Genomic DNA, 15,955 nt, shown 5'->3' on the forward strand with positions numbered 1-15,955 from the left:
ATATACATGTATGTTAAGTTTATGTTCCCACAAATAGGATAATTCGCAAAACAAAACCAGATAATGAAAACAGATTTGACAAATCACCCTGGGCCAGGGCCATGGTCTGGATTTTGACCTCCGAATAGATTGACAAATTCTCAACATATAATGCTTATTTAGCTTGTTTACACCTACATACTAACACTCTCCCAGACTCTCACTCTCTTTCTTGGACACTTTGCTGAACGCCCCATGAAGGCAATATATTTATTATTTACACGAATTTGCCATTTAGTACTTTAATTTGATATTATTTATTTAGGTTCATTAAAATAAACTGTTTTCCGTTTGTGTCCAGAGTTGTTTAGAATGTTGGAGAATTTTCTATTTTTATGTATGTAATTAAAAAATATACTTTTGAATTTGAGAGAAAGTTCCCTTGATCAGTGAAGATATTTTGAGAACTTAAGATAAGTGTGTTTCATTACTCACGAAGTGTGCCAGTCGACCTTCTGATAACGTTACACAAGGAAAGGCGTCACTCCCCATTACAAATATAGAAATACATCGTGATTCAGATAACCTTATTTGCAATGCCATATTTGTCATCTGCGATAACTGCATTAGCAGTTTTTATTTATTCAGTTTTGATGCGGCTGTGATTTCAAGCGCAATGAGTGAGTTCATTTCAATGATTATTATAATATTTATTAAATATGTATTAATGCTAAAATTTGTTCTTAATAAATGGACTGTAAAATTGCAATGCATGTGTGTGTGTGTGTGTGTATGTGTGTGTGTGTGTGTGTGCGTGCGTGCGTGCGTGCGTGCGTGCGTGCGTGCGTGATGTGTGCGAGTGCGTGCCTGCGTGCGCGTATGTGTGTATTTGTGTGTGTGTGTGTGATTTATTTAATGAGAAACTGTTTCGATTATTTCAGAACTTTTGGTTTTATCGTTTATATGTGTCGTCGTGCCTTGCGGTAAGAGTTTCATGAGTTTTATTATTTTATTATTCATTTTGGTTTTAATCTCATCCTCTCTATTTTTATTATTGAAGAGTTAATATCAGTCCTTTACAATGAATTTAACAATTCGTGATTCGCTAAGGTCCATTATATTAGAATCGAATAAGTATCCTGAATGAACACCCAAAGTGGTCAATAACACATACAGCCTTGTTAGAAAGATTTTAGAGTCTTACAACAACCTCACTTTTCAAAACAACATTGTAAGATGACGTGTAAGTTTTTCCAATTTCCTTCACATTTTTAAGGGGTAAACATATATAGTATTTTTATAAATAATAAGCGCATTTATATAAAAATAGTGTTTGTTTTCTGCCACCTAAAAGTTATTATTTTCTTTTAATACACATTTCCAAGTTTAATGTTTCAAATATGTGTGTCTAATAACGATTGCATGATGCTGCGCCAGAGAGTGTCAAGTTTGGTGACCAAAAACTAAACCCCACATAAACCAAGGCTGTGAATCGAATCCGGTGCTCTTGTCTAGCAGCGAGTGCGCTAACCACGCGAACAACAGTTTCCGAATTACAACTTGAACGACTTAATAGAACTGTGTACGATTTCATTCTTTTTGCAGTGTTTGCACAGATACCAGAGCAGAATAAATTGAGGTGTCGCTTATGCAACAATGCCAGGACATTAAGAGACTGTTCCACGATAACCATTTGTGACAATCGAACAGAGGTGATGTTTATTTAATATAGTGTTTGTTAGTTAAGGTTTATATATTTTACAACGATTGTAAACCAATTTATTAATTTATTGTATTAATCACTCCCGATGGCACGATGTTACACGAGAGAGTGGTCTCGTGATGTGGGGGGGGGGGGGGGGGTTCCAAGATAAGCCGGAAAACAGCACTTGTCAGGTTTGGTGACCAATAACCAAGCTCATAAACCCCAGCCCGGGAATCGAACCCGGTACACTTTAGTGAAAAGAACAGAACAGACGAGTGAGAGTCCACTTACCACTAACTTCGTTTGGTCACCAGGCATCACTCATTTACATTATTATACGTTGGATATATTGTTATATCACCGAGACGTTAAGAATTTGTGGTCATATGTAATAAAGTCAAAACTTAAATGCATGCAATTCCATGTCGGAATGTATCTAGTCAGTGGCGAAGCAAGAACATTATAATTGTGCAGGCCTGGTTGGTAGGTGTATTACCCGAGAGTCTTGATAATGCAGGATGCGCTTATGTTCAATTTCCACTATGTAAAAGGGCCTTTTGCGCATATGTGAAGCAGGCCCAGGCCCAACGCGTTTACGCGGAGCCGGCCAAGCACAATAACACCTACTGGGAGTAGGCCAAGTCCTATATCACCAACTCCGAGCATGCTTAGATCAATAGCGCCTACTTGGAGCAGGCCCAGGGCTAAAGCGTTTTCGTCGAGCAGACCGAGGCCTTTAACACCTACATGGAGACGGCCCAGGCCTATGGCACCTACTTGCAGCAGGCCAAGGCCTATAGCGCCTTCAAAGAGCGGGCCCAGGCCTAAAGAACCTACATGGAGTAGGCCATGCCGACAGCGCCTAAGTGGAGTAGGCCCAGGCCTATAACATCTTCGTAAAGCAAGCCAAGCCCTATACCGTCTTCAAGAAGCAGACCCAGGCCGTTAGCGCCAATGTAGAGCTAGCCCAGGCCTAAAGTGCCTACGTTGAGCACGACAAGCCCTTTAGCACCTACTTGGAGCATATGTGAAGCAGGCCCAGGCCGAACACGCTAACGAGCAGGCCCAGGACTATAACACCTATTTGGAGTAGGCCAAATCCTATAGCACCAACTCCGAGCATGCTTAAGTCTAAAGCGCCTACTTGGAGTCGGCCCAGGGCTAAAGCGTTTTCGTGGAGCACCTACATGGAGACGGCCAAGGTCTATAATACCTACTTGGAGCAGGCCCAAGCCTATAGCGCCTACTTGGAGCAAGGGCAGGCCTATAGCGCCTTCAAAGAGCGGACCGAGCCCTAAAGCATCTTCATGCAGTGGGTTTACACCGCCTAAATAGGTAGAGTCCTATAGCATATACGTAAAGCAAGCCAATGGTTATAGTGTCTTCAAGAAGCAGATCCAGGCATAAAGCACCAAAGTGAAGCAAGCCCAAGCATATAGCGCCTACGTAAGGCAGTCCCAGGCCTAGAGCGAATACGTTGAGCACGACCAGATCATTAGCTACTACTTGGAGTAGGCACAAGCCGTAAATACTTACGTGGAGCTGGCCCAGTACTATTGCGCTTTCGTGGCGCAGGCCCAGGCCTTAAACGCCTACGTAGAACAGCCTAAGGCCTATAGCGCCAACCTAGAGATAGCGCAGGCCTAGAGCATCTACGTTGAGCAGGCCTAGGCTGAAAACACCTACGTGATGTATGCCTATGTTTGAGGCGCCAACGTGGAGCTGGCTCGGGCCTTACGCGCTAACATGGAGCAGATAAAGGTCTACAGTGCATTCTTGGAGCACGGCCAGGTCTAAAGCCAATGCCTGTATCGTTAACCTAGAGCTGGCCCAAACCTGAAGCACCTACGTTGAGCAGCCCTAGGCTAAAATCGCCTTCGTGAGGCACACCTAGGCCTATAGCGCCTATGTGGAGCTAGATCAGACCTAAAGCGCCAACATGAAGCAGACAAATGCTTATAGCGCCTATTTGGAGCAATGCCAGGCCTGTAGCCTTCAAAAAGCGGGAACTGGCCTAAGGCACCTGCATGGATCAGGCCCAGTCTAAAGCGCCTTCTTGGAGCAAGCCTACAGATAACGCGCTTAAGTGGAGCAAGCCCAGGCATATAGCCCCTAATTGGAGCAGGTCAAGGCCTATAGCGCATACTTAAATCAGGGACAAAGCCGATAGCACCTACTTGTAGCAGGCACAGGCCTTAAGCGCCTAATTGGTGCAGGCCGATGTCTATAGCGCCTAAATAGAGCAGACCTAGACCTAAAAACCGAAGGCGCCTATCTTGAGTAGATCAAGGCCTATAGCTTCTACTTGGCGAAAGCTCAGGCCTAAAGCAGCATTTTTGGGAAGGCCCATGTCTATAGCACCTTTTTCAAACATGCCCAGGGCCTATAGTGACTACTTAGAGCAGACCTAGTTCTAAAGTGGCTACTTGGAACACGCCCAGGCCTATAGCGTCTACTTGGAGCAGGTCCAGACCTATAAGACTATTTGGAGCAGGCCCACGCCTATATCGCTTAAGCCCTTGCCTAAAAGCACCTATTTGGAGTAGGCCCGGGTTTATAGTGCCTTCTTTGAGCATGCCAAGGCTTATAGCGCCTGCATTGAGCAGACCAATGCCTAGAGCGCCTACTTGGAGCAGGCCAAGGCCAATAGCACTTTTGCGGAGCAGGCCTATGCCTATAGCGCCTACTTGGAGCAGGTCAAAGCCAATAGCACCTTTGCGGAGCAAGCCCATGCCTATAGCGCCTACTTGGAGCAGGTAGCAAGGCTAAAAGCACATTTGCGGAACTGGCCCATGCCTAAAGCGTTTCTTTGAAGCACGCCAAGGCCAGTTCCGCCTTCTTGGAGCAAGCCCATGCCTAGAGCGCCTACTTGGAGCAGGCCAAGGTCAATAGCACTTTTGCGGAGCAGGCCCATGCCTATAGCGCCTACTTGGAGCAGGTCAAAGCCAATAGCACCTTTGCGGAGCAAGCCCATGCCTATAGCGCCTACTTGGAGCAGGTAGCAAGGCTAAAAGCACATCTGCGGAACTGGCCCATGCCTAAAGCGTTTCTTTGAAGCACGCCAAGGCCAGTTCCGCCTTCTTGGAGCAAGCCCATGCCTAAAGCGCCTACTTTGAGCAGGTCAAGCCAAAAGCACCTTTGCGGAGCCGGCCCATGCCTATAGCGCTTACTTGAAGCAGGCGCAGCCTTATAGCGCCTAGTTGGAGCAGGCCCAGACCTATAGCGACTAAGTTGAGCAGGCCCCGGCTTATAGCGCTTAAAAAACCTACACTTGTAATATATTGCTATAAACTACTACTTTATTTATATTTTAATGTATATGATATGTGTTATTTATGTTTTTTGACGTAATGTGTCTCTCGTTGAATGTCAAATCGTGCCTCTTAACAGGGTTATCGTTAACTAATCCGCCACTTGGCTTGTATCTGTTGTTTCCCGGATAAGTCTGTGATAATTCTGAAATTGCTCAGCCCATGTTTTTGTAATGTTTTTATTAGAAATGTGTTCTTTTTCATTGGAAGGAATGCTATATGGATGAAGTGATTACCTCGACCTATGAGATTGTCTACAGAGGCGGATGCCGTGCAATAAACGTATGTGTCTCTGTTTACTTTAACGCTTCAATTCGGTTTAAACCACAGTTTACTTTACTAGTTTATCTCATAAAACATGCAATGTCTCGTAACATTGTATTACTCTCGACCTTTCTTTGAACTCGGTACACCATTACAAACGTCGTGCTCGATACTCGATTACGTTCTGTGCATCTATAACCGGTATTCGACTACTCAATGTGGTTCTTCGTGCCCGGTACCCGATATTTAGCTCAGCGCTTTGTCGTGCGCTTATTAAATGGTATAACACCCGTATAAGTTGCCTGTTGCAATTGTTCTACTGCTTGTGCTATAACTTTTACGTGTAGGTACCTATAAATATGGTTTCAATCGTCGTTTGCGAAACTTCACTCCGCGTGTAACGGTAGGCATTTCGGATATCTTGTAAAACACCTTTCTCTAGTTGTATAGTTGCAAATATCGTTTATTTTGTACAATAATTTTCAAACCGTTCGGCGTAGATAACACATAACATGTTTCTTAGATATCCAGTACATAGCTTTAACTTGTACAAAGTAAATCTACTAATACCTTGATGACATTACGTACGAAAACAAGTCTACACATACCCTTAGCGTCCGACCTAATTTCTATTATGGAGATGGATGAAATTAAAACTAGACAACAGAGATAAAATAAAATCTTGGTTTTGCTTTTCCTTAAACATGTCGTCACTATAAAGAATGGTAGTTTAAGGTGTTAACGTTATATTGGGAATTGTGCATCTTCTCGCATTATCCCAACAACATGGTATTCGATATTGCATTGTCATAAACGTGATAAAACTGTTTACTCTACACTCAACATCCAAAGACAGCCATAGTGCCGTACAACATATGTAAAGACTGTATATGATATAACTACTTTTGTTTAAAAATAAAAACAAATCAAGTAAACTAAGATCAGAAAGCAGCCACTGCCGCATTCTGCAGAACCAAGGAGTTCGAGATAAACAAGTGTTCCATTTAAATGTCATCAACAGTGGCGACAATGTGATGCTTTAAAACCTGAACTCACTCTTCATGGCATTTATTTAGGACCACAATGTTTTCTGTGTTACTTCTTCTTTAAAAATCAATTAAATATGTCAACCTTTGCATCAAACCTATATTTTAATTTCAAATTATATTTGAAACTTTCTTAAAATTAAGTTGATATTAAGAAGCTCGGCGCCGACTCATCCAGATGACCACATATAATTGCTAATAACAAATATATATGAGGCTTGTTTTCGTTACAAAATGAATATTTAGCAGTTTAATTTTGCGAAATGTTTTTGGTTGTCAATGAGACATTTTTCATGAGTCGATTAGGCAAACGAAACACATTTGTTTTATTTTTAATATGTTTCCTTCAGCGCTGTTCAGCTTCATCGACGGTCATTGGAAAACGACAGGGTGATTTGATCTCATGCTCGGAGTATGTATTTTGAGCTCTTTTTACAGATGTTTACTATACAACCTTTTGTGTTGTTGTCCTTTTTTAGCAAGGATGATTTGTAAATCAACATCCAAAATTAATATACACTCTTACACAGTTCATAACATTTTTTAAGAAGTAGCAAATTCAATTGGGAAATTCTTGCAAAATTCACCTGAAATACATGCGTACGTATTCGTACAATCAAACAATCAGACAGTTGGCTATTTAATTGAACTACTTTATAAGTACTCTTGGAACCACTATAAAATGTGTCTTTGAAACGCCGCATTTGAAAACTGATTTATCTCCGTAACGGGGACATGTAAGAAGAACCGTTAAGGAAAAACATAAAAAATGAACAAAAAAAGAATACAAAATAATTCAATTCCTTTGCGTATTTTCTGAGTTTTGCTTCGACAAATATCATTGGAAGAAAAATCAATTACCTTAAAGGCTTAATTTGACAGAAGTTACCCAGTAGTTAAGATTCATTCCCTGTGCGTTCCTTGGCATCGTCTTTCGTACATGTACATTGATAAGAGATAAGGTTTATGCGCTTTGCACATCCTTTAATTGCTTTTAATTTCAAATAATCTCCTTGCAGTACTTTCAAAATATGATAACTCCCTTCAATTGCTTCTCTTTGAGGTTGTTATGTATATTTTCGATAGCTTAGGCCCCACTTCCTTCAAACATCTAAATTCCCTTATGACAGGATTAATATTTACTTACCTTTTTGTTTTGATATAATCAGTGCAATGTTTATATATTTAAGTGTTGTTGTTTTTTACTTTAAAGGGAAATACTCCTTGAACAAATCAAATTTAACTAACTTTTATTTAATACAATCAAGATTAAGACATAAATTTGGCTTAATGAAATAAGATCCTATGGTTGCTACGCTTAAAAACTTGGGGCCCAGTAGTGACCTTTAAAGTGGTAAAGGTGCCTGTAAGAGGTGGTGTGCGAAACGTTTTCAAAGTATTCTTGGTAAAAATCATTTTAAAATAGTATCGTTTCGCAATATTTTGTTTTAATATCAATATATCGTTTAAATGAAAAACCGTTTTAAAAGATATGCATACAGGTGGATTAAGTTTTTACTTTCAAATGAAATTGGGAGCACTAAGGCACGACCAAAACAGGTCAGATGTCATAGATATAAAAATGGCGAGAACTTATTTGACGTCGCAGTTATTAGAGTATCTTTTAGTTTATTTGACAGTGTGAGTTCCATTTTTTATCAATTTAGTTAATATAGTTATTCTTCATAATACTATTCTTTCAATGTTTGTATATTTCCTGGCATTGTTTCGATTAAACGTTAAATAAGCATGTCCATTTATATTTATTTTTATGAAATAAAAGCAAGAACATTTTTTTTGTTTTATGAAAGATAATAACAAAATATTAAAGAATGTTCTAACATTCTTTTCATCTTATTCTGCGACATAAAAGCAAGTTTCCATAGACCTCGAAATAGCCAAGTCAAAGGTTTGTAATAAAAAATACCACAAAATGGCCTCTTCACTGAATTTCAGTGAATCTTCAGGAACGAAAGTTAAGCTCATTAATTAAATGTCTACAATTGGAAAGAAATGCGTTTACAAGCATGAGAATAGTGTGGCAAATTTGAATTGCTAAATAATAAATTACATCCTTTACCGTTTAATATTATTTTAAATTCAATATTTATAAAGCTAAATAAATATTTTACCTGTTTGTTTTGCTGTGTGTTGTGCATACAAGTTTTCATGTTTGTTTTCTTGTTTTGTCATATGCTTTGTTATCTAGCATGCAAAGGGGGATCATGACTACAAATACAATTCGAAAAATTAAAGAAAATGACCAATCTCATGAGCTATTTTACCCTTGTTTATGAAACCAATCAGTTTATTTAGATATTCTCCCATTACAGATGTTGCAGAAGTGAACATGACTGCAATTCTAAGATGTGCGGTATAGACAGTAAGTAGAGCCAAATCTTGAAAAATGTTCTATGTTGATCGTATTCAAGACATATGTAGAACATTCAATATGGAATGCAACTGAATCTAGCTCATCTATAGTTAAGCTTTATTGTAATGGTTTCAATGGTTTTGTTGAAAACAATGGTACTAGAATGGATCTATGACATCTGTGTTATTGGTTTTGTCAGTTAACGTTATTTATATGTTCTCATAGAAAATTAACAACGATAGTAGACTTTTACAATCGTATCGAATGATAAAAATAGTGTAAAGAATGTTTTCAACAACAAGCACAGTTATATAAGTAGTCATCGAATTTTTGTTTTTTGTTTACAAGCATGGAAAGTTAAGTGGTGATTATCATACATAAAAATAAATACAAAACATGATCTACGTTACAGATGCCTCTGATGAAAATGTATAAAAAGTGAAATATTTCAAATAAACGCATACAATGTAAATGTTTTTACTACGAAATTCAACTGCTTCAGTTTTCTTCACCAGGAGTGTGTGCATACCTGTCAGTTTAATCTCTTACATAAATTTGGTATATTAAAATGACATTATAATTTGTCTGTACGGAGTGTAACTCACTTTGTCGACAGAAGAGCATTGCTCAGTTGTTTTGCAACATTCCTTCAGGTGCAAAAGCATTGATTTAGTTGCATAACAAACAAAGTACCCCTCTGCCAGGTTACTGCCCATTAATACAAAACTAACTAAAGGGGCAAACACAGTGGTAACACAAAGTATGAACACAGTTTAGAGGCACAGATAAGGGCCTGAAAGACATTGCACGAGTGGCAATAGTACGAAAACCATAAACCGACCAGACCCTCATTAAAATAACTGTATCACTGAATTATGAGATTGTTGGCTGGGAATGGTCTATGAATCACGAGCTTACTGGATCACGAGATTACCTAGGGTTACTAGATCAAAACATGTCTAGGGTTAAAATAAATTTACATCCGCATAACCGCACAATTGTTCCAATATTAATTAACAATTACAAAATGGTTCACATAGGCCAAACGCATACGGGGTGAACTTTGAAACAATGAATAACATAGTTACGTGTCCTATGATGAGGAGCTATCATTTTTTTACCTCTCAATAAAAGGAACATTAAACTAGTTGGAGTAAATGGCAACAGCAATATAGTTCAAACCTAAGTAGAACTCAACAAAATGTTGACCTTGAGGATATTATAAACAATACTTCCAAATTATGTTTAGTGTAGCTACGAATTTAATTCCAAGTCAATTCAAATTCAATTTAGTTATTGATGGGATAAATGATTAGATTTTATAAACAGTGTTTCCCCAATGATAGATTTAAGGGATGTCTGACAGAACGGGGTAGGGCAGGGAGGAATGTCCACTCTTATTTTATGACTTTTTTAGTATTTTATTCACATGGTGCAATTTGACCTAATTTTCATAATCTTTTAAGGTAAAAAAATGTTATTCAAACGAACTCAAAATGATCCGAAAACACAATGAATGCAAAGTAAATAACATGTAATGACTTTTAATAACAGTTTTAACCAGGAAACGTCTACTTCCATCTGTCGTCTGCTTCGGGTCTCCGTTGCTTGGATGGCTGTGAGAAATAAGAATCTAAAGGACTTTAATCTAGGCTTGTCTTTTTTTTTTCATTTCGACCTTTTGAAGACGAATTGCCAGTATTTGGGAACATTGACTCTCGCTTAGTTAGGATTTTTATAAGATTTTATCAATTTTGTATAAAGGTCAACAAATAAATAATTAAAATATCATTAGGTAAACTGATTGAATCTTCATTCTTTGATTTAAATTAATACACACATTTCACGTTCAGAAGGCAGCATCGCTCATAAGTCTGACAATAAATGAAGTGCAAACTTTACAACCTTCCTGCAGGCAGATTAAAGATTAGTTTCACGGTTTTCCGTATATTTGTATGAAGTGTAGCACACCTGGATTAAGCATGTCAGACCAATTAAGGCATGTCGGGATTACAGCTCTGCCTGTGAGGGCGAGTCGGTTCTGATACCAAACAAGGCACTGGAAGACTTTTCATACACCTTTAAAATAATGACACAGTATCACAACGCAGCGCTTTAGGTTTCATTTTGCTCTGTTTAAACAGTGTCTGATACTTAGAGCAACACAACATCGTCAAATATGGTCTCAGTTCACATGCTTAATTGAAATGGTTTATAATTATATTGCCCATTTACATTTTCCTTAACTTATACACTTTTACATAAATCACCAACCGATTAATCGTCAATAATATCAACCAGATTTAACTTATTATAATACCATGCGTATTTGAACAACCTGTTTTCTATTTAAGACACCATACCTGCTATAAAATATAATCAATGCTACTTCTGTGACTCGGCACACCCAGACCAAGGAGACGTTACTGATCCAAACGACTGCATTACTCAAACAACATGCGATGTAGACCAGGTATGTTTCGATTGGTTCGTTCATGACTGATTAAAGGTATTGTTATGGTAATAATTGAAAGCAGTTCATGGGCAGCATTTGATTCATGTCAGACATTGTTGTAAAAAAGATTATTCAGAAGTAATTTTAGAATATAAAAAATCTATAACTTGGATAAAGTAACTTTAAAATATCAAAATAGCAATAACTTGGATAAAGTAATTTAAAAATATCAAAATAGCAATAACTTGGATAAAGTAATTTTAAAATATCAAAAAGGCAATAACTTGGATAAAACTTGTTCGATATTCATGCAAAACAATCTTTGGTTATAAATGCATGCGTAAATGCTATTAAACCAATACTTTCTGACTTTCATTATTTCAATTGCAGCACAATGATACAATCCAAACCACAGGGACAAGCCCAGTAGTCAAACTGTAAAAATAACAAAGGCACAAGTAGGGATCCAAAACAATAATAAACTAGAGACACATATAAACGTATGAACACCACCCACACATAAATGCAAACGCTACAAACAGACAACACGCGCATCAAAATAGCTTTGCTGATATTTAAGAAATGGTAACTTGACCTTTGACCTTTTCACTATTCAACTGATCATAGCCTATGTTTGAAGACTGTACATCCAAGAAGTTAAAAACATATTCATTGGAAACGAAATCACACATACTATTTCTAGTTATGGTCACCACGACCTTGTCTTTTGACGTTATGAACCTAAATAAATGGGGTTCATAGACTGACCATGACCATTGCGCATACCAAGTTTGGTGACGGTATGTTAAATGTCGGGCAAACGTTATTGATCTAAAACAAATACTAAAATATAGCTCAATATTTATATGAATAACTATAGAAACAATCTCAATATCACACACAAACACAAATAATCCCAAACCAGAAACATGGAACAACAGCAAAAAACTCCACAAACAACACAATGCATATATACTATATAAAGAAACTACGGATGTTTATTAATTTAATAACTAACTTCCTTGGAATGGTCAGCAAAATGTGAATTTACTAGGGGTTTTGAAAAGATTTAATTGGTTAGAGAACGATATTTTATTTCAATAGAATAAACTAGCAAAATAAAGTTATTTTTGATATTATTGTAGAAACATTCACCACAGTGCAACATTTAAGCATACACACAACCAAAATTGCCAGGAGAATTGATCCCATACCCCATCCTACCCATATTTAAACTACACATGTTTTTATTTAACAGGTACATCCCTTATTTTTACTTTATGCCAAATAATGGCAAATCCTGGAACCACTAACTATATTGGATATTAATCTTATTATTAACATCGTTCAAAATACGTCATTTCGTTGACACTAACTAATGTCATGGTTGAACATTGTCTGTAAAATATATTTTGTGCAAACCAAATCGAGAGAAACCCCTATGGCTTTAATGGGAAAGTGTTTGTATGTTTTGCTAACAGTAGCTGATACGGTAGGAGATTCGCTCATCATATTTATGAATTTACACACAATCAGGGGACAATACAAACGTTGAGTGAACAGTTGAATAATTAAACTGATATAAGAAGAAATTGAAAAACCATGCATTAAAAACTAACCGAGTATAGTTTTTTTTGTAAAACCATGATATGAATAAGTCCAAATGAGTTGATTGCTTTTGGTATTGTCCTTGAAATTAGTATAAAAATTAATTATTGTTTGGATAAGACTATTAATGCGGTAGGAATAACCTTATAAAATATATGGACAAGCATAAGAGGATAACATTGATAGACACTCTAAATCTTAATTCTCTTGAATAATTGGTAAAACGGCCTATTTAGATTTCGATGTCGTAGAAAGGCAAATGCATCATTGCATAATAAAACGAGTTTCAGACATTCGTCTACCATTCCAATTGCACGGACTACTCAAGACAGTCATATTAAATATTCCTTTATTTAATACTAAACTGTAAGTTAGAAAATATGAATTATATAAATAAATTAAAATATGCATAATATCTAGTGTCCGAGATCTTCTCTGCGCATTGCATATTAAACTGAACTACAATGAAACATTATTCCCAAAATAATATGTTGTTTGTGCAAGTACCGCTATATTACCGCTATTATTTATTATTTTCATTGTTGGTTTTATATGATGTGTTTACAGACATTTTTGTGGGTTGGTTTTCACTCCTCCTTTCAATTAAATATAAATATATATAAGATAACTGAAGTTCAAACATTAGTAACGCTAATACCTTTTAAAGTTTCATTTTCATATACCACGTAAAAGGATCTGTATTTCGGAAAAAATACTATCGAAATAGGCGTTACAAAGGCAGTTGAGCGCACATAATTTGAATTTCCTGTCACCGGCTAGTGACAAGTATTTAAGGATTGAAATTCCTTTCGGGGCCATGCTTTCGATCTTGAATGCCCCGTTTGTAAAATGCCATTTTGGGCGGGGCATTCAAGATCGCATTAAATGGCCAATAAATAAATTTAAATCTTTATGTTTACATTTTTTCTGTTGAGGTACAGTTTTTTTTCTCGAAGTCAGTATCGCTCTTTTTTAACCGCATCACGCAAATGCATTTTTATTATTACACAGAAAATAATCCTGTTAAATTCTCTCGTTTTTTTGTTTTTATGTATCTGCCTCTATGTTATATTTAATAACAGCTCCTACATTTTTCAAAGAATTTTGTAAGACGCTGTGGGTTCGCACAAGGGAAATACTTTAAATTAAAAAGAGATTAAACGGGTTTATCCCGTTCAAGTTCGTAAAATATTTGTTATATTTTGACATTATGCGTTCAATAATGTCCAAATGCTCTGTAAGTTTACTACGTAACTGTAAATAATTTAAAGTTAACCTCCACTCGAGTTGTACTCGTATCACCTTCATTTTCACGATGATGAGTAAAAAAACTATCAAATAAATTGTTCGGTGTAAGGCAAGCCGGAAAATGTAAACAGCATTGTACTGTCAATTCGTTTTTCTATCATTTTCATTCTCTGCTTGAAAATACACAGCAAGTCCAAAATTTGTTCTGTACAAATCACTGATTCCATTTCTCATGTTTTGAATTTCACAATTCAGTTAAAAAAAGCAAAAACAATGAACTCGTATAAAGAAGAACAATTGTCTGTTCTAAAATATGCAAATGTCTTATATTCCTGATGTCGAAATATAAGGAAATACACATTTGTCGCTTCATCTTATTGTGCTCAATGTCAACGCCAGAAAACGCATCCATATTAGTCTACACTGGTTATAGCATACTAGCATAATTTCAGAAACTATATTCGCTTTTGCCTCCCTTTCAAAAAATATTACGATTACGTAAGTGATACTGGGTCCATTTATATTTAAAAGCGAGAGTTTATTTCAATTGCGAGCGTTCCATGGGCCGCAAAACGATGCTTGGCCCTGGCTGCAAAAATGATAAACGACAATTCATGCAAATAACCACGGGAACCCTTAACAAATGTGTTATTCTATATAGAGACACATGTTATAATTGTCTGTGTAAATATAAAAATAAATATACGCCTGTGATTCTTCGGGGGCATTCGTGCGAAAATGAATGTCACGTCATTTGCACAAAAAATACTCGAAATCGTGAATTTTCCGTCATAATAATACCGACAGGAAGCCAGATCATGAACTTTGACTCAATATTTACTTGTTTTGCTTTTTATCAGGTTTGTTTTGGGCAAAACAAGTTCCATCCAGGGCAACCTACGAGCTTCAGATACGGATGTTTCAACTTGGAGGTAATCAGTTAAGTATATCTATCCATAAGCTCCTGATAACGTATAAGGGGATCAGTATATATACATAATAATATTTGCATGAGGTGGGTGAAAATGCCTTTGTCTCATAAAAAATTATTATTATTATTATTATTATTATTATTATTATTATTATTATTATTGCAAAAATATGAACATCAAACTGTTTTGGCGTGTCAAACAATACATATTGAGGGCATTTCAATATTTTATATGTGTGTGGTGTAATGCAATTTGCATGTTCAAAAGAAAAATGTGCCCTGTTTATCAGGGCATGATATGTTCAATTGACTATGTGGTCATGCCACGGGATTTGTAACATTTGGGTATCACATAAAGTTAAACGGGGCCCGATTCGAAAAGCATTTTTTTTAATTGTTTTATCAATATCTTAACGAAGCAATCCAAGGGTAAGTGTTCCTTGCACTCGGTTATTGAGATACATGTTGATCATTGTTTGGTTTTTTTCTCCAATATTGGGGATAACTGCTCAGATTATATAAAAAGTAATTACAATCAAGTTAAACGGTATTAGCACTTCAAACTGAAGTTCCGGCGATCATTTTGAATTAATCGGTTAAGAAATATTTAAAAATGCTGCTCCGTTATTTATTCCGAGATATGTAATGGGTTTTTTTGTTATCAGGTAAAGCCGAATACGTGTGGCTACCCCGAAAAGTAGCTATTTGAGTTACAATGAAAAACTTTCTCAAATTTTACTTTACGATGTAATTGAAGGCAATTACAGGCATGAACTACTAGAAATACACCAATTTCTTTCATGTTTCGCTAGGAAACATGGAGTTTGATCAGTGAAAGAACAATACTAAAATATATATCAATTTGATATTTTCACTGCAAACTAATAAGACAAAAATATCAACTTTACAAAATTTCTTTTAAAATCCATTATAGTAACTTCCCATTGATTACAACTAAACACGTCCTTTTTGAACAAGAAAACTTTAACTTAGAAATTTAATGTTCGAACATTTGCTTTCATACAAAACAGCGT

General features: G+C 36.6%; 1 protein-coding gene across 1 annotated transcript; it reads left to right on the forward strand.

The window, feature by feature from the left end:
- The first annotated feature begins 640 nt into the window (after positions 1-640).
- On the forward strand, positions 641-15,622 carry LOC128226770 (uncharacterized). The gene is made up of 9 exons (XM_052936819.1): positions 641-659; positions 921-962; positions 1,585-1,691; positions 5,206-5,277; positions 6,656-6,717; positions 8,639-8,688; positions 11,034-11,152; positions 14,851-14,922; positions 15,587-15,622. The coding sequence occupies exons 1-9, from the start codon at positions 656-658 to the stop codon at positions 15,620-15,622; spliced, it is 564 nt and encodes a 187-aa protein (XP_052792779.1). The 5' UTR covers positions 641-655.
- The last annotated feature ends 333 nt before the right edge of the window (positions 15,623-15,955 follow it).

This window comes from Mya arenaria, chromosome 1 (assembly GCF_026914265.1).
Source record: "Mya arenaria isolate MELC-2E11 chromosome 1, ASM2691426v1".
NCBI lineage: Eukaryota > Metazoa > Mollusca > Bivalvia > Myida > Myidae > Mya > Mya arenaria.

What these genes read in the sequence shown, in the direction of transcription:
- LOC128226770 (XM_052936819.1), top strand. An exon ending in CAACATGCGATGTAGACCAG is followed by an intron (nt 11,153 to 14,850) that starts GTATGTTTCGAT and finishes GCTTTTTATCAG; the next exon opens with GTTTGTTTTGGGCAAAACAA. An exon ending in ACGGATGTTTCAACTTGGAG is followed by an intron (nt 14,923 to 15,586) that starts GTAATCAGTTAA and finishes TTTTGTTATCAG; the next exon opens with GTAAAGCCGAATACGTGTGG.